The 18,652-nt window shown below is 46.6% G+C and overlaps 1 protein-coding gene and 1 long non-coding RNA gene across 4 annotated transcripts in view; one reads left to right on the plus strand and one right to left on the minus strand.

Moving 5' to 3' along the window:
• Window positions 1-2,913: 2,913 nt before the first annotated feature.
• GNPTAB (N-acetylglucosamine-1-phosphate transferase subunits alpha and beta) overlaps window positions 2,914-18,652 on the plus strand; it is an 85,444-nt gene continuing 69,705 nt past the window's right edge. Inside the window, exon 1 of one of the 2 annotated variants that reach the window (XM_025283627.3) lies at window positions 2,914-3,274. In XM_025283627.3, coding sequence (XP_025139412.2) covers window positions 3,158-3,274 — 117 coding nt within the window. In that variant the 5' untranslated portion in view covers window positions 2,914-3,157. The remainder of the gene's footprint in view (window positions 3,275-18,652) is intronic. The other variant, XM_025283629.3, reaches the window with a different exon arrangement.
• LOC123333241 lies at window positions 5,424-15,115 on the minus strand. Of its 2 annotated transcripts, XR_006550468.2 has the most exons (4): window positions 15,028-15,115; window positions 14,363-14,532; window positions 9,269-9,418; window positions 5,424-5,532 (listed from the first exon to the last, which is right to left on the minus strand). It is a non-coding gene; the product is annotated as an uncharacterized LOC123333241 (long non-coding RNA). The 2 variants fall into 2 exon arrangements; XR_006550467.1 differs by lacking the exons at window positions 9,269-9,418; window positions 14,363-14,532; window positions 15,028-15,115 and adding exons at window positions 6,483-6,589; window positions 7,021-7,147.

The following is an 18,652-nucleotide window of genomic DNA, read 5'->3' on the forward strand; positions in this document are numbered from 1 at the left end:
ATCGAATCCAGGTCTCCTGCATTGTAGGCAGATTCTTTACCACCTGAGCCACCAGGGAAGCCCCACTTATGTGATAACTATGTGTATCTGTTTATATATACATGATATATTTGCATTCACAAAAAAATAAGCAGTGGGCCATGTTATGTTTTGGCTCTTGGAATTCTATCAGAAGCAATGAAATTTCTTAATAATTTTCTTTAGTTATTATTTTGCAAAAATAAATAAAAGCTGTCTTGGCTTTCTTTTTTAGAAAAAAAAAAAAGAAAGGCATGAGGTCACTTACAGTAGACTTGTGTTTTATGAGCGCACACTGTTTATCTTGAAAGGAAGAAGCAGGGGAAAAAATTAAAGTATGTTTTCTGACAACAAGCAAGCTTTTCTTTCTTTTTATTTTATTTTATTTTATTTTTAACAAGCAAGCTTTTCAAGCCTAAAGCTGAAAAGTACAAGTATTTCATAATGTTAACATTTTTATCTTTTTACCTTGAGTAAAGCAAGGACTAAGCTAAATATAGACATATCAGGAGTTATTTCAACTTTGCTTAAATCAACTTATTAAAGCTCTCTGTTTAGGGTCATTTTCTTATCAAGCTCAAGGTATGCCTTCAAGTACACCTTATCTATATTCGAGGTTATATTTTGCAAGCCCAGGGCAAGAGGCTCTTCACTGTGTAGGATTGTTTACTTGGTTGTTCATTTTTCATCAAGACTGGGCAAAAGGTGACTCAGAGATAGATGGTGTTTAGGTGCCCAACACTTAAAGCATTCTTGTCTCCTGAGTTTCAAACTCATTGAGAATATGGTGTAAGATACAGACAGATGGAGATGGATGCATCGGTTTTAGTGCTGATACAGTTAATTGAAGAATGTTGTTCACTTCCTCAAACCAGCGAGCAGCTAATATTTTCTCTCTGAATGAAACACACTTTCTAGGCCCAGGCCCAGGCTGGGCCCCAGCTGCTCCTATGGCTGGCAGACAGTGGATGAGAACTTCTGTCTCTGGCAGACAAGCTCAATTTCTTGCAACCTTGCCAGTCAGGTACCTCCCTCCTCTCTTGGGATGAGGGGTGGAAAGAGACACCAGGAGTGTTAATAAAATGTTGAAAGAGAAAACTGTGTGTCCTGATAGGAAATATTGTTGTTTCAAACCCCTTGAGACTTAAGTCCTCTGGTTTTATCCAGTCAACCCTGAAGGAAATCAAGCCTGAATATTCATTGGAAGGACTGATGCTGAAGTTGAAGCTCCAATACTTTGGCCACCTGATGCGAAGAGCCAACTCATTGGAAGAGACCCTGATGCTGGGGAAAATTGAGGGCAGGAGGAGAAGGGGATGACAGAGGATGAGATGGTTGCACAGCCTCAACGGACATGAGTTTGAGCAAACTGCAGAAGATGATGAAGGACAGGGAAACCTGCATTCCATGGGGGTGAAAAGAACTGGACACAACTGAGCGACTGAACAACAACACTGTCCACAGGCTTCCCAGGTGACTCAGTGGTAAAGAATCCACCTGGTAATGCATGAGCCACAGGAGACTCAGGTTCAATTTCTGGGTCGGGAAGATCCCCTTGAGTAGGAAATGGCAACCTACTCCAGTATTCTTGCCTGGGAAATCCCAAGGACAGAGGGGAGCCTGGTGGGCTACAGTCTGTGGGGTTGCAACGAGTCAGACACGACTGAGCATTGCATGCATGGATACTGTCCACACCCCCTCTTCTACCTGAAGGCCCTCTTAAAAATCATCTGGTGCCAAAGTAGAAATAACTGACCTCCTTTGTATGGGTTCCCATCCAATACATGGCACAACGTCTGTTGTAACAACGTTTTTGTTTTTTAAAATAGTATTTAGTGGTTTCTGTGTTTGTCTTCCCAACTAGACTCTCTCTGGGAACAGTGGCCAGATCTAGTTCATTTCTGACTGTTTCTTTGGCCCTGCCTGAACAACAACAACAACATGGGGGCCTGGGAGATCTTAGTTTCCCAACCAGGGGTGTAGACCTAGGCCACTGCAGTGGAAGGGAGGAGTCCTAATCGCTGGACAGCCAGGGAATTCCCTCTAGTTCATTTCTGAATACCTGACACCAAGCACCCTGCCAGATACTGGACACTAAATACGTATTTAATAAATAGATGAATGAATGAATGAATTTTTAGCACATTTAGTGGTGTTGGAGAAGGCTCTTGAGAGTTCCTTGGACTGCAAGGAGATCCAACCATTCCATCCTAAAGGAGATCAGTCCTGGGTGTTCATTGGAAGGACTGATGTTGAAGCTGAAACTCCAATACTTTGGCCACCTGATGCAAAGAGCTGACTCATTTGAAAAGACCCTGATGCTGGGAAAGATTGAGGGCAGGAGGAGAAGGGGCTGACAGAGAATGAGATGGTTGGATGGCATCACCAACTCAATAGACATGGGTTTTGGTGGACTCTGGGGGCTGGTGATGGACAGGGAGGCCTGGCGTGCTGCGATTCATGGGTTCGCAAAGAGTCGGATACGACTGAGCGACTGAGCGAATGAACTGAACTGAACTGAGTCCTCCAAATTCCTCTTTCAACAATACGGTTAGATAGCAGGAGGGGAAGAGATCTATAACAGCTTTTCCTCTTGGCGTTGTGAAAAACCATGATTTGCCAATCATTGTAAATGCAGGAAGGTTTTTGTGCATAAAAACACTGGTGCCCGTGCAGCACTGTCTAGGGCACGGCCTCCTTACAGAGGCCTGTTCAGTCCGGTTGCCGGCACAACTCAGTTTCAAGGATCCCTGTCAGGCCCGAAGAGCGCACCGCGCACGCGTAGTCACGGGGGCTCGCGCCTGTCCTCCGCCCCTCCGCCCTCCAGGTGGCGCTGCCGGCCCGTTCGCCGCCGCCGCCGCCGTCTCTAGCCCGGCTATACTGGGGCGGCGCCGGCTGCCTTGGGGGCCGCGCGACCGCCTCCGCCGCTAGGAGGGCGTGGGTTCCTGGCTCCCGGAAGCGGCGGCCGCGGCGTGGAGCCGAGCGGGCGTCGGTCCCCGGAGCGGCAATGCGCGGCGGCCGGAGGCTGTGACCTGAGCGCGGCGGCCCTGCGGGGGCCGCGGAATGGCGGCTCGTTGAGGCGGCAGCGGCGGCGTCTCCGACTCCCCGGGCACGGCGCGGCGTGGCGGCGGCCAGGGTGATGCTGCTCAAGCTCTTGCAGAGACAGACCTATACCTGCCTGTCCCACAGGTATGGGCTCTACGTCTGTTTCGTGGGCGTCGTTGTCACCATCGTCTCCGCCTTCCAGTTCGGAGAGGTGAGTAGCGGCGCGGGAGCCCTTGCCAGGGCTCCCTGGACCGGCACGACCGCGCGGTGTCCCGGCCCCGGCGCGCTGCACTCTTGCCTCCCCATCCTCCCTGCAGACACAGGGATGAGCCCAGCGCCTGCCCTTCCCTCGGGGGCGCCGCCAGCTCGGACAGAGCTCCTCTCCGGGCTGCGGCGTCAGCATCTGGGGTCCAGATCTCGCCTCACGACGGTTTGGGAGATCCGCGCTCCTTCTGCGGAATCCCTTTCCCCCCAGGTACCTTCAGCAGGGACCCCAAGTCATTTGACTTTCTCCCTAAGGCCTTGGTTCGGCACGCAGCCCCCCTCCCGGGACCCAGAGTTCCTAAATTTTACCGAATTCTCAGTCCTTGCCCCTCCTGCGGCTTCCTCTTCTAGTGTCACCCTTATAACCTTTTCCCTTTACAGAGGCGCTTTATATTCTTAATCCCGTTTCTTCCCGGATCTCAAAACTTTGTCCAAGAAGGGTGTTTTCTTGGCCCGTGAATTTGCTGTGGGGAGAGTGTACTGGCCCCAAATTTAAAGGACTTACACGTGAAAGGTTTTTTTTTTCCCCTTACATTTTTGCTGTCTTATTTGAGACAGCTTAATCTGTTAACCTTTAGAGGCTGTACTGGTAGATGTACATACACTGGTGTGGGAGCGCCCCTGACAGGTCCTGCTCTTCTCTATCAGGAGATAGCTGAGGCTAGGGCTTTGACTTCATGTGACCATGACGCCCTTAACCATCTTGGACTCCAGCACCCGATCTCTTGGGAACCCTCACAAGCCTTCAGGTCACGGGATATGCTAATAACTTAGATTCCGGATCACACTAGCCCAACCTTTCCTAATCTGCTCACAGTTGATAATGCATAAAGTAACTCGGTATGACTGTAAACCCCAGAGGGTCCAAGCAACAGGTTTGGCAGGTGGAAACACCCAGGTTTAATAGATTTTGTGCCCCTCTGGATATGGACTTTAAACATTTTCTTGAGTGAAACAGCCCTTTGGTTGAGGTTGGATAGTTATTTCACGATTGACCATCCAGTATAGTATCCTTTGTTGTAAACAAATGTGTAGGAGACTATGAGTAGGTGAGAACTGAAAGTGTACCTGGATGTGATTTTAGAGAACACTCCATTTTAAAATGTGGCCGTAGCAACTGGAAGAAAGTTGTGTTTTCAGGTTGTTATAAATCCATCTCTTTGTTTTAATATATATATGTATTTTTGGGGGTGGGTGGGTGGGTAAGAGGTTGCAAAACGTTTTAAAATGAACAGAGTGCTGTTCAGAAATGCCACATTATACATTTGCTATGTACACAGAATATATGTACATTTCCAGCATGAAGTCTGGACTCCTGCTGGATTCTGGGCTCCATAAGAGAGGGTGCAGTCTTTAACCACTGTGACCAGGCGCTGTGCCAGGTAATGCCAGAGTATACAGTCTAAATATTTGTCTGATGAATGAATAAATTATATGGGACAGTTTGCAGGTTTCCAGTTTTAGTAGTTCTTGGTCTAGGGGCTGATGAAAATAAGTCTTATTAAGTAAGGGTTGAGAAAGTGACTCAGACCTCTAAGTGTGAAATATGTACCTAATATTATACCACCTGCTGTTCTGTTTTGTTTCATGTATTGCACCTTAATACAGTGATCGTATGTGTACCTCGTTGTGTCCTATTGCTGATAGAAGATTTGTAAGGCGAGTGCAGAGAAAAAGACAGTGAGTCGGGCAGTCAGGCAAGAAAAGGAAATGTATTAGAGGGAAAAGAGAGGGTGACTGGCTCTTAAGGAGAACCAGCATTCTCCCTTTCTGAAAGAGTCCTTCTTATACCCCACCAATGAAAAAGTCTCTGAAGGGATGGTCATGTAGCCGGAGGTCTGGAATCTGGTGGTCTTGCAGCTTTGAGAAGATAAGCGCCAGTGAGATAACGGGATGCCATTTGGGCAGTTTGGTCAGTCCCACAGATCACTGTGATTTTATTCTTTGTGCAAGGTCGACATAAAGAGCCATCTTATCAATGAGACCCCATGTAGGCCCTATCATTCCAGCCTTTTGATTTAGGATAAGGGCTGAAGGTCAGTCATCTGTAACTGCTTCCTGTGGGACAGAGGCTTCCTGGGGGTAAGGTAAGAAAAGGCTGGAATGCGGGTCAAGGGGATTTGTGTGGGGTCGAAGTATTTGATAATCCGAATGAGTTGGAAGTAGCTCGTGGATAGTTCAGTTGGTGAAGGCTTGTAAGTGGTCCTGAAGAAATTTTGAAAAAAGATGCATTAAACATGGGCTGAAAGTTAGAATAAGGGCAAGTAGAAGGAGAGGGCCTAGAAAAGGTAGGACCCAGGGCATCCAATTCCAATTGCTTACCCAGTTTTCCCATGAATTACTGAGGTATTGGCGTATTCTCGAGGCCCTGTTTGTCAAATTTATTGCTGCTTCCTTTACAATGCCTGATTTATTGGTGGAGAAACAGCAGGCTTCCTCCAAAAATAGGCATAGTGAGTGAAGTCACTCAGTCGTGTCCGACTCGTTGCAACCCCATGGACTATAGCCTACCAGGCTCCTCTGTGGGATTTTCCAGGGATTAGTACTGGAGTGGATTGCCATTTCCTTCTCCAGGGGATCTTCCCGACCCAGGGATCGAACCCGGGTCTCCTACATTGTAGACAGACGCTTTACCGTCTGAGCCACCAGGGAAGTCCAAAAATAGGCATAGCCCTCCTTTTTCTCTGTGAGGAGATCTAATCCTCTTCTGTTTTGGAGGACCACGGCTACCAGGGAATCTAGCTGGTTTTGGATAGTGATAAGGCTGTTAGCTATTTCTTCTAGGCTGTCAGTGAGGTCTTTAGAAAGGCTTTGATAATAATTAAAAGAGGTTGTGAGTCCTGCGGTCCCTTTCCCAATCCCAGCGGCTGTTCCTAAACCAATTGATAGAGGAATGAATTGAATTGCCCATCTGGGTCAGTTATGAGTTAGTGGGATAGGAAGGGTCTGATTGTTAGGAGCAATAGAAATAAAATACCTGAGGCCAGATATACCAGGGTGCATGTTCCTGTCCGGTTAGTGGGAAGATATAAATAAGTAGTGGTTCCACATAAGAAAAATATCCCAGGAGTAAGAAGACAACAGCTGAAATCAATAGCAAATAGGAGTCTTTCTGGGAAATTGTTAGTAGTCTCCGAAACTGACAGCGAACTCACCAGTGTAGCCCCTGCAAGAGGAGTATTTACACCATATGCAGAAGGGAGTCTCCCTGAGAAAGTAAGCGAATGTCTTGCAGTTCCTGAGACATGATAGACAGATCAGCCTGAAGGGAAGGAGAGATGTGAAGTACGATTACAGAGGTGTGGCGGTATAGTTCCTAGTTGGGGGTAAGAATTGTTCATAGAGTTTTGTCTGGAAAAACAGAAAGGAGCCTGTTGTAGATGAATGTCAGAAGTGGTGGGTGTTAAGGAGCAGTAACCAGGCTAGAGGGTGGGCTTGGGATAGTAATTGAGGCTTTGAATTTTGAGAGAAGGTCTCTCCCAAGAATAGGAGTGGGGCATTTTGGGAGTATGAGAAAAGAATGGGAAAATGGGTTATCTTGAAGTGTGCAAGGTAGAGGCTCGGTTATTTGGGGTGTAGATATTAAACTGTCAACCCCCATAACAGAGACCTGAGAGACCTTGGTTTTTCTGGAGTAGGCAGGCATAGGAGACTAAGTGGCCCCCGTGTCAATGAGAAAGGAGATCAGCTTACCTGCCACTGTTTAAGAGTTACCCTGGGCTCCGTAGAGGTGGTGAGAGTCGGGGTCTGGGGCCCTGGGTACCTTCAGTCTAAAGTGGAGAGTCCGAGAAGGCTGGGCAGAGCTGGGTTGGAGGACTCCTGCCCAGGACCAGGAGGAGGGATCCCTGGAGGGGGATTTGGGCAGTCGACCTTCCAATATCCCTTTATGCCACAGCTGGGACATGGACCTGGAGGGGGCCTTGGCTTTAGGAATGAGCAGGCGCAGTGGCCTTCTTTGCCACATTTGAAGCAGGGCCCAGGTGGCTTCCTTTCTTTGTTGATTGATGAGGCTTGGAGCCATGTAGGGCAGTGACTAAAAGGTGGTATTTGGCCTGATCTCGTTGGGCCTTCTCTAGCTTTGCCTGTTCTTCCCAATTATTGAAAATCTTAAAGGCTAAATTTAAAAGGTCTCGTTGAGGGGTTTGAGGGCCTTCTGCCTTTTTTAGTTTCTTTCAGATATCTGGGGATGACTGGGAGATAAAATGGGTATTAAGGACAATGGTGCCCCCTGCTAAAGTGGGGTCTAATTTTGTATATTTTTGTAGCTTCCATTAACCTGGCTAGAAATTGTGCTGAGTTTTCATCTAGCCCTTGAGTTATTTTCTGGAGCTGATCAAAGTTGATGGCTTTATGCCCTGCCTTTTGAAGGCACACAATGAGGCAAGCAACCATGTGATTACGGGCTGCTCATCCAGATGTCTCTGCCTGATAGTCCCAGTTGGGATCTTCTGGGGGACAGATGTCGTCCCTACAGGCCCAGTGTCACCTGTCCTGTGTATCTCATCAGCATGCGCCTGGGAGGCTTGCCATACTCATTCCTTCTCTTCTGGGAGAAGAGTGGAGGAAAGGCTGATGCAAATATCATGTCAGGTTAAGTCATAAGACTGGGTAAGATACTTGAATTCTTTTAGATAATTATCTGGGTCTGAGGAGAAGGAGCCAAGACGCTTTTCAATCTGAGATAGGTTGGTAAGGGAGAATGGGATGTGAACTTCCTGTAAAGGCGGGGTGGGGGGAGGGCAGGGGAAGGAGTGGGGTCCTGAGTGAAGTTTCCTATTTTAAAGTTCAGACTGGGTACTGGGAGGGGATCTAGGGAGGTCTGGGTAAAGCCTTGGGACCCTCAGGGTAGAGGGTGGGGCTGAGGTCTTAGAGCTTATCTCAGGCCCAGGCTGGGGAGTGGGGTTGGGAGCTGTGACTTGAGAAAGAGGGAGGGAGGGACGTAAGGTGGAGGTTGTGGAACTGGATCTGGAGTGGCTGCAAGGGGATTGGGAGCTATAGGGGGTGGGCTGTGGTCAGAACGGTCTAAGGAAGAAGAAGAAAAGTCTGAACAGGGATCGGGAGACATTGTATTAGGAGGATGTGGCCCAGAGTGGGCTAGGTGTATTTGAGAAATAGGACAGAATTCACAGAGAGAGGGTTGAGAGCCAAGAGCAAAGCAAGACTGAACATAAGGGATTTCTAACCACTTGCCATTGTGGCAGCAGAAGTTATCGAGGTCCCATGCTGCTGCTGCTGCTAAGTCGCTTCAGTCGTGTCCGACTCTGTGTGACCCCATGGACTGCAGCCCACCAGGCTTCCCCGTCCATGGGATTCTCCAGGCAAGAACACTGGAGTGGGTTGCCATTTCCTTCTCCAATGCATGAAAGTGGAAAGTGAAAGTGAAGTCGCTCAGTTGTGTCTGACTCATAGCGACCCCATGGACTGCAGCCTACCAGGCTCCACCGTCCATGGGATTTTCCAGGCAAGCTGGAGTGGGGTGCCATTGCCTTCTCCCATTGAGGTCCCATAGAGTATTATAATCATGAGTTCCATTTCTGGCCACTGGGACCTGTTATCAAGTCTGTATTCTGGCCAAACAGTGTTAGAATAGTAAATAAGTCTTTTTGGTCTTATCTCCCCGTGGAAGCCTGAAGCTTTTAGGTTTCGGAGTAGGCATCCTAGAGGAGTAGATTTTGAGGGCTGGGATTGAGAATTTCCCATTGCAGCCGAATAGGGAGCTAAGACAAAGGCAAGAGAAAGCAAGGAGAAAGGTCCGAGAGAAAAGGTTTCCCCCTTCTCAGGACTTTCTCAGAGAGTAATAATAGTCTGCTTTGGAACGGGCGTTCCCTATTTCAAAGTCAGACGGGGCGCAAGGCCGAGGGCCATGGGGATCCTCCCACCTAGCTCTGGGGCTTGGAAAAGAGGCACAAGAGAGGATCTGAGGGAACAGGATTTCACTCACCCTTGTAACCGATGGATGAAATGTGGGCCGGTGTGTGTATGTCAGTCCAGTAAGGCAAGTGGAGAGTCCCGTCCAGGAGCTCATCTCAGTTTCTCGGCAAGGTCCAAGGGAGGGGACCACTCAGTTGCGGTGGATCTTCCCTCCTGGGTTCTGGCAACAGAATGTAAAGCGAGTGCAGAGAAAAAGAGAGCAAGCCAGGCAGTCAGGCAAGAAAAGGAAATTTATTAGAGGGCAAAGAGAGGGTGACTGGCTCTTAAGGAGAACCAGCGTTCTCCCTTTCTGACGGAGTCCTTCTTATACCCCACCAATGAAAAAGTCTCTGAAGGGATGGTCACATAGCCAGAAGTCTGGAAACTGGTGGTCTTGCAGCTTTGAGAAAATAAGCACCAGTGAGATAACAGGATGCCATTTGGGCAATTTGGTCAGTCTCACAGACCATCTTTTTTTGGGTGTTAGTTCTAAAAGGTCTTGTAGGTCTTCATAGAACCGTTCAACTTCAGCTTCTTCAGTGTTACTGCTCAGGGCATAGACTTGGATTACCATGATATTGAATGGTTTGCCTTGGAAACAAACAGAGATCATTCTGTCGTTTTTGAGATTGCATCCAAGTACTGCATTTTGGACTCTTTAGTTGACTATGATGGCTACTCCTGAACTGAACTGAACACAGATCATTGTGATTTTATTCTTCGTTTGCAAGGTCGACATAACTAGCCATCTTATCAATGAGACTCCATGTGGGCCCTATCAAGGTTATTTTGGCCTGAGTACTTTTAAGTTTTAAATTTTGTGTGTTCCACACCTGGTTATTTATTTACCAAAAGAAAGTCTATAAATGGCCATAGATCTTAAAGTTTGGAACACTTAAGCTTGTGTCTGTGGTTTCTCAAATAGCCTGTGCTATCCCTTGTATGATCTTCAAAAGGATACTTAACCTTTCCCATCTTCAGCTTCCTCATCTTTAAAAAGGAGGCAGAATTACTTTCTTCATAGAGTTCATGCATGCATGCTAGGTTGCTTCAGTCGTGTCTGACTCTTTGTGACCCCATGGACTGTAGCCTGCTAGGCTCCTCTGTCCACAGGATTCTCCAGGCATGAATACTGCCTGGAGTGGGTTCCCATGCCCTCTTCCAGGGGATCTTCCTGACCCAAGGATCGAACCCCTGTCTCTTCCTTCTCCTGCATTGGCAGGCAGGTCAGGTTCTTTACCACTAGTGCCACCTGGGAATAGTGAGGATCAAATAAGTCATGTCTGCAAAAGACCTTTTAGTTCCTGGCACTTGACAGGCTCTCATTAAGTGGTAGAACTACAGCTGCTGTTTTTACTGTCACCAACTATCTTACGCCCTTAGTACTTAATTTGAAACAGATCTTCGAAGTAGAATACACTCATAATACAGTAAATGGTGGTGGTAGTTTAGTTGTGACTCTGTGACCCCTTGGACTGTAGCCCACCAGGTGCCTCTGTCCATGGGATTTCCCAAGCAAGGAGACTGGTGTTGGTTACCATTTCCTTCTGCAGGGGATAGTCCCAACCTAGGGATCAAACCCACCTCTCCTGCTTGGCAGATTCTTTACCACTGAGCCACCTGGAAAGCCAACACAGTTAATATTACCAACTTAATAATAGCTTCACCAATTGTAATGGATAGAAGGATGAAGAAGATAACTGTTAATTATGAACTCATCGCTTTTTTCTCTCTTAGGGTAAGTGGTATTGGCTGCTACCTTTTGATAAGCCATTTGTACACTCGTCCAAATTTTTAGGAAGAAAAATGGAATTGAGGGAAGGAAGTATTAAAAGCATATATATATATATATGTTTTCCCTTTGAGTCAAGTACTTTCTAGAGAGACCTTGGGAACTCTGATTGAACAAAAGCAGAACCCAATCCAAACCCACAGGGAGGGCCCTCTGGATAGGTACCAATGTCCACTGAAGTGCACTGCCTTCAGTGATGGTAGCAGGTAAACTAGTTGATCTGGGCAAGACATGTGCCCTGTGGGAGCCTCAGTTTCCTCATGTATAAATGAATGATTATCCCTTTTAGCTCAGAGACTTCTGATTTTAAATGTTTGTCCTCTGTTGATATTGTGTAGACTTTATTTTTTGGACTATGGGACATGACTGAGCGACTTCACTTTTACTTTTCACTTTCACTTTCATTTCTCACTTTCATGCATTGGAGAAGGAAATGGCAACCCACTCCAGTGTTCTTGCCTGGAGAATCCCAGGGACGGGGGACCCTGGTGGGCTGCCATCTCTGGGGTCGCACAGAGTCAGACACGACTGAAGCGACTTAGCAGCAGCAGCAGCAGCAGGTGGCATGTGGGATCTTAGTTCCCCTGCCAGGGATCAAACCTGTGCCTCCTGCAGTGGAAGTGCAGAGTCTTAACCACTGGACCACCAGGGAAGTCCCTGTGTAGACTTTAACACTTGCTTTTGAAGTAAAAGATGTTATTTCAGGGTCATCATTATTATTTAGTACATTTTATATGCAAATCCACAATCCCATATCTGAAAATTCTACTGAATTACCTTCGTATCTTTTAGAATGAAACGTGTGAGTATTCACAGTCAGTGAGGAAAATAAAGACTATAAATAGCTTCAAGTCAGTTTAGGTCGGGTTTTGCCACCAAATGAGGTCAGGTCAGGTTTTGCTGCCAAATAAAGATCTACAGTGTTGAGAGCTTTTTGGATTTTCAGATTGTGAATAAAGGGTTGTAGATCACCTCTGGGTATGTGAGTATCAGTGTGCATGCATGTGTATAAAATAGATCACTTCCTTTACGTGTCTGAGGAAGTGATATATTCCTAAGTATGGAAACAAAGAAGTATCCAAAAATGAACTTCAATGAGCAAGTCAGGCAAGTTCAGATAGAATCTGCCCGTGTGGGGCAGTAACTTTTCCCTGGCCTCTCTCCTTCTCTTTTGTTCACCTGCCTTCTTATCATTCTGAATTAGTTAGATACTGTTCAGTGAAAAAGAAGACTGAAAACTGGGTCCAACTCCAGTTTCTCATACTGGCTTAGTTTCAAGAAAGAAATTAGTTGTTTGTATTTGATTAGCTCCCTCATTAAACAGATACATTTTGATTATGTTCTTTGCCAAAGGCAAGAAGTAGGTGAAGTTATAGGAACCTGGCCTTAGAACTGGGAGGCAGCCTCTGGCCTGCTTCTAGCTCCACCAGAAACTGACCCTCAGTGCTATTGCTTTGTGTAGATTCCTTTTGGGGGTGGAGAAGACTTTCATTATTAAAAACGGTTTAAAATTTCTAGACTGGATTTCTGACATCTGCATTTTTTCTTTAATGTTCTGTGAATTTACATTTATTGGATGTTTCACGTGGGGAAGCATGAATTATAATGTAATGGAGTTTGTGCTACAGAAAAAATGCCAGTGGCTGCATTGAGCCTCTTTTTTTGGCCATGCCACAAGGGTTGCAGGATCTTAGTTCCCTGACCAGGGATTGAATCTGTGCTTGGCAGCGAAAGCACAGAATCCTAACACTGAATGGCCAAGGAATTCCCATACTGAGCCTCTTTAAATGGTATCTTTTGTGGGGGCGGCGGGGCGGAGGGGTGGGGGTTGGAAGAGATACATACTCTTGCTGTCAAAGCAGAGACCTTGTCATTTTTCCCTGCTGTATTCTTAGCACCTCAAAAGTGCTTGGTACCCAATAGGTGCCAAATAAATGCTTGATGGGTGAATGAATGAATTGGGGTGATCTTAACCAACATCTCTTGAAGCTCATTTCCAGTAAAGGTAAGTTTTCTATTTTGATGCAGATCGTCTGTACTTGCCTTTTATTTCTCAGACATGATTGATCAAGTTGTACCTTACATAGTGGAAGATACTGTCAGATATGAAGAATTTTGTACAGCTCATCCTTGGCCATCTTTGTCAGGTTGAGATGAGGCCATGATACACCTATGAGTAACAATACAAGAGAGTAGGTAATTGAAAGCCTGAGTAGGTACACAACAATGGCTTAGAAAATCAGAGGAGGGGAAGAGGATTATGGGTCGAAACATTCTAGGGGAAGTTGAGACTGTTACAAGGAGGTGGGAGCCTTTTCTTTTTGAATTATTAGGGGTTTTAAATTGTTGCTGGTATTAGCCAGCAGCACTTGGTTGCAGGTGAGAGAATCCCACCTCAGACCTGGGTTAGGAAAAAATTATAAAAATTTTTTTTTTATAATTGAAAAATATAGGGTGAAATTTCTGGCAGGATCAGATCGAGGTGCTTGAATGTTATCATCAGTACTCTTTGTTCCTGCTCTGCAGGGTTTAGTGAGTCTAGTTCTGACAGGCCTTCCCCGTATGGGAGCCGAGGTTGCTGGCAGCAACTCCGGCAGCTAGTCTTCCAATTTAGTAACCTTCCTCATCAGCGCCAGCTAGACCCAGGACGGCCTGCCTCGCCGGGGAGTGGGTACCCTTGTTCCCTCGTTAACCTCCTGGATCATCCCTGGAGCTCCGGTTATAGGGGGGACTGTCAGTTTCAGCTAAACCAGGTGAAGTGAGAGGGGCTCCCCAGAGGGAGATTAGGAGGCTGCTGTCAAAACAGCGCCAGAGCAGCAGGCGTCCTAGCCTGGCTGAGACAAAGCCCATTTCCTTTCCCTGGCCTTAGCATGGACACATGGACCCTGTGAATGTGATGGCCTTTAGCCCTTTACCTTGTTCTGGGAGATGTGAAAGTGGGTTGTTTCCGTTTTTCATTTTTAATGTCATGTTGTTAAATTACCATGTTTTTCATTTTTAATATCATGTTGTTATTATCTGTGAAACTTGTATTCCTGGGTGGGCATACTAATGTGGAGTTTTGTTAAACAGTGCAGTGTGCCCTCATAATCTTTTAGTAACAATTCAATATATATTTTTAATGGGTAATAGTTGTATTCAGCTTGACTGACTCTTGAGGTCTAAATAGTGTTGACCTTATTAATGACATTAAATAGTAAATTAGGAGAGAAAAACTTAACCCAACCTTTTTGCAGCATCTGCCACCCCCTGCATATAGAAATGCTCACTCCCTCTTTCTTCAAGAAGACCACCCCCCCTTCCCCCCCACCCCCTTTCTCCTCCTCCACTCACTGTTCTTTCTCAGGCTTTAATGCTGGGTCTCCCCAGGCTTTGCTCCTTGGCTGTCTTCTCTTGGGCAGGGTTGTCAGTTTCAGACCCCCATCCTGATGCTTGTGACTCTGTTACCAAGTTCAGGCTTGCTCTGCTCACCACATGATAGGCCAGTGAATCTGAGAGACAAGCTGTTGAGGCAAGGAATACGACTTTATTTGGAAAGCCAGCTGACTGAGAAGATGGCAGACTCAAAATAACCATCTTGTTGGGGTCTAGATGCGGGTTCTTTTACAGAGCCAGAGAGAGAGAAGCAATGGGGAACTGAAATCAAAAGGCAGAATAGAGAGGGAGAGGCAGGGAGGAAGTGAAGTGGAAAGGGTCTTCAGTCTTGCAAAACATCTCAAGGAAGGGCCAGGCTATGGAAAGGGATGTGTTAATCTCTTCTTTTTTTGTGGCCATTCACAGGTGGGCGGGGTCAGATTTATCTCTTTATGAGTTGAACAAAGGCAGTTTTAACAGCCAGGCCCAGGGGTAGGGTCCTTTGAGACAGGCCTTTATGATTATAATAACAGCAGCAACTAAAACCAAGTCAAAGAAACACTTTCCAACATGGAGTCAGAATTGGCTTCTTCCTGTAACAGCTCCCCATCTCCAGTGCCTTGCTACCAGGCCTGGCGGCATACCTCCTCCCGGCTGCCCGCAGCCATGTCCCAGTCGTGTCCCTGTACCTCCCTGTGACACAGGGTGCTTCCTCCTCCTGGTGCTTTCTCCTTGCTGCCTCCAGACATGACTGCAGAATAAGCCTTTAAATGATGTGGGATTCTTCTGGCTCCTGAGCTTTCTCGGAACATAGAGGAAGAACTTGCTCCAAGACCTCAACAAACCTTTCCAGGAATTGACCTCAGTTGGATCATTGAGCCACCCCTAACAGATACCTTGGAAGAAGGAAGAGATTGCTTTTTGACCCATCTGATTCCTCCTGTGAAGTGGGGGCCCATCTCCTGAAGATCTGTTATGAGAAGGTGGAATTCCACTGGGAAAGAATAGTTCTGTGTCGCTGGGGGCTCCTGACTGTGACTGTCGTGTTGATGAGCACAGCCAGTGGGTATCTTTATCGCCCACTTGCCCTTTCCTGTAGGGTTAGCTCTGCCTCTGCCCCTGGATGAGACCTCTGGTGGGCCTAACTCAGCCTGCTCTTCTCTCACTCTTAAGTAAGAAAAAGTCCTGTGGTTGCTTCAGGTGACAAAACATAGTGTTAGGTCAGCATTAAAAGCCTGCAGTCACATGCCCAAACAGACCTTTGAGCCTGTTGAAGTTGAAGCTTCTTGCCTCCCTGGCCCAGGCCTGCTCCGGGTAGAAAGCCAACAACTGAAGAAGGCAGTTTGGCCATGGTGGGTTTTTTCTCTCTTTCTGTCCAGGAACCGGTTTCTGGGTTAGAGGACTGGGATGAAGGACAGGAAATGAGGGCCGGAAAGCCCTTCCTAAACAGGTATTGTTGCTTTGGGATTTGCTGGTGTCAAAGCTCATTCTCTTTCAAGTGCTTTCAAAGGCGTCCTTTAGAGACCCCACCCTGATCACAGTCACTTGCTTTTATTCTGATGAGAGCTAATGTCCTTTTCTTTGGACTCATTGCTTGCTCCTTCCTCAGCCCCAGGAATCTGGCAACACTGTGGCCTTATCTCAGGGGACCTGCTGCTCTAGGGGACCGCAGACCTAGTCTAAAGTGACCCTCCGCAGTACTCTCTTGTACACGGCCCATGTCTCTTGCACAAGAGACCTTCATCCTTTGTGAGAGAGAAAAGATGCCTTTTTCCTCTCCTTTCCTCAGTTCTCAGTCCTGTAACAAAAGACAGGTCAGCAAGAGAAAAGCATACACATTTATTTTAGGTAAGGTTTACATGACATTGGAGCCTTCATAAGGAAATGAAGACTGAAGAAGCAGTTAAACCCGAGTGATTTAACGCTAGGTTTGATGAAGAGAGTAGCGGGAAAATGCAATAGGACAGAAAAGGGTATGAGCTCTGAGACACGTGGACTCTTCATTCAGATTCCTTGTGGAATCCCTCTGTCTTTGGAGATAAGGGCTTCTCCTTCCTGTGTAGAGAGGGTCCCTCTCAAGGAAAGTTTTATGATCTGCTTCAGGGGAAGGTCAGAAAATCCTTTTTACCTGCTGTTTCTCAGCTTCCTTCAGCTTGAAGTACTCAGTTTGCTAAGGTGCCATATTTTGAGGTAGCCCTTTCTGATCTCTGAAGGGGCTTCCCTGATAGCTCAGTTGGTAAAGAATCCACCTGCAATGCAGGAAACCTGGGTTCGATCCCTGGGTTGGGAAGATGCCCTGGAGAAGGGAAAGGCTACCCACTCCAGTATTCTGGCCTGGAGAATTTCATGGACTATATAGTCTATGGGGTCGCACTGAGTCGGACACGACTGAGCAACTTTCACTTTCTGATCTCAGATGTGAGGCAAATGTTGCAGCCACCCAACTGCATGAACCAGAGGTTGCCACCTTTGGTGATCCTAATTGAGTCTATGGGAAAGATGTTTCTATGCCTGTTCGTTAGATGAGGTGGAGCAGGATTAACAGAATGCCAGCAGCTTCCAAAAGCTGTCCTCTGAACCTTGCTGCAGTGATTTGGATGACTTTTCAACCACCTTCTTAGGAAACTGAATCTTGCTCCTGCACATCACTTAGGAATATGGTATCTGGTATTCTGGTGCCATTAAGAAGAGATGGCAAGAATACACAGAAGAGCTGTACAAAATAGATCTTCACGACCCAGATAATCACGATGGTGTGATCACTGACCTAGAGCCAGACATCCTGGAATGTGAAGTCAAGTGGGCCTTAGAAAGCATCACTACCAACAAAGCTAGTGGAGGTGATGGAATTCCAGTTGAGCTATTCCATATCCTGAAAGATGATGCTGTGAAAGTGCTGCACTCAATATGCCAGCAGATTTGGAAACCTCAGCAGTGGCCACAGGACTGGAAAAGGTCAGTTTTCATTCCAATCCCAAAGAAAGGCAATGCCAAAGAATGCTCAAACTACTGCACAATTGCACTCATCTCACACGCCTAGTAAAGTAATGCTCAAAATTCTCCAAGCCAGGCTTCAGCAATATGTGAACCGTGAACTTCCTGATGTTCAAGCTGGTTTTAGAAAAGGCAGAGGAACCAGAGATCAAATTGCCAACATCCTCTGGATCATGGAAAAAGCAAGAGAGTTCCAGAAAAACATCTATTTTTGCTTTATTGACTATGCCAAAGCCTTTGACTGTGTGGATCACAATAAACTGTGGAAAATTCTGAAAGAGATGGGAATACCAGAACACCTGATCTGCCTCTTGAGAAATCTGTATGCAGGTCAGGAAGCAACAGTTAGAACTGGACATAGAACAACAGATTGGTTCCAAATAGGAAAAGGAGTTCGTCAAGGCTGTATATTGTCACCCTGTTTATTTAACTTATATGCAGAGTACATCATGAGAAACGCTGGACTGGAAGAAACACAAGCTGGAATCAGGATTGCCGGGAGAAATATCAGTAACCTCAGATATGCAGATGACACCACCCTTATGGCAGAAAGTGAAGAGGAACTCAAAAGCCTCATGATGAAAGTGAAAGTGGAGAGTGAAAAAGTTGGCTTAAAGCTCAACATTCAGAAAACAAAGATCATGGCATCTGGTCCCATCACTTCATGGGAAATAGATGGGGAAACAGTGGAAACAGTGTCAGACTTTATTTTTGGGGGCTCCAAAATCACTGCAGATGGTGACTGCAGCCATGAAATTAAAAGACACTTACTCCTTGGAAGGAAAGTTATGACCAACCTAGATAGCACATTCAAAAGCAGAGACATTACTTTGCCAACAAAGGTTCGTCTAGTCAAGGCTATGGTTTTTCCTGTGGTCATGTATGGATGTGAGAGTTGGACTGTGAAGAAGGCTGAGCGCTGAAGAATTGATGCTTTTGAACTGTGGTGTTGGAGAAGACTCTTGAGTCCCTTGGACTGCAAGGAGATCCAACCAGTCCATTCTGAAGGAGATCAGCCCTGGGATTTCTTTGGAAGGAATGATGCTAAAGCTGAAACTCCAGTATTTTGGCCACCTCATGCGAAGAGTTGACTCATTGGAAAAGACTCTGATGCTGGGAGGGATCGAGGGCAGGAGGAAAAGGGGATGACAGAGGATGGGATGGCTGGATGGCATCACTGACTCGATGGACGTGAGTCTGAGTGAACTCCGGGAGTTGGTGATGGACAGGGAGGCCTGGCTGCTGTGATTCATGGGGTCTCAAAGAGTCGGACAC

This window comes from Bubalus bubalis, chromosome 4, assembly GCF_019923935.1.
Source record: "Bubalus bubalis isolate 160015118507 breed Murrah chromosome 4, NDDB_SH_1, whole genome shotgun sequence".
NCBI lineage: Eukaryota > Metazoa > Chordata > Mammalia > Artiodactyla > Bovidae > Bubalus > Bubalus bubalis.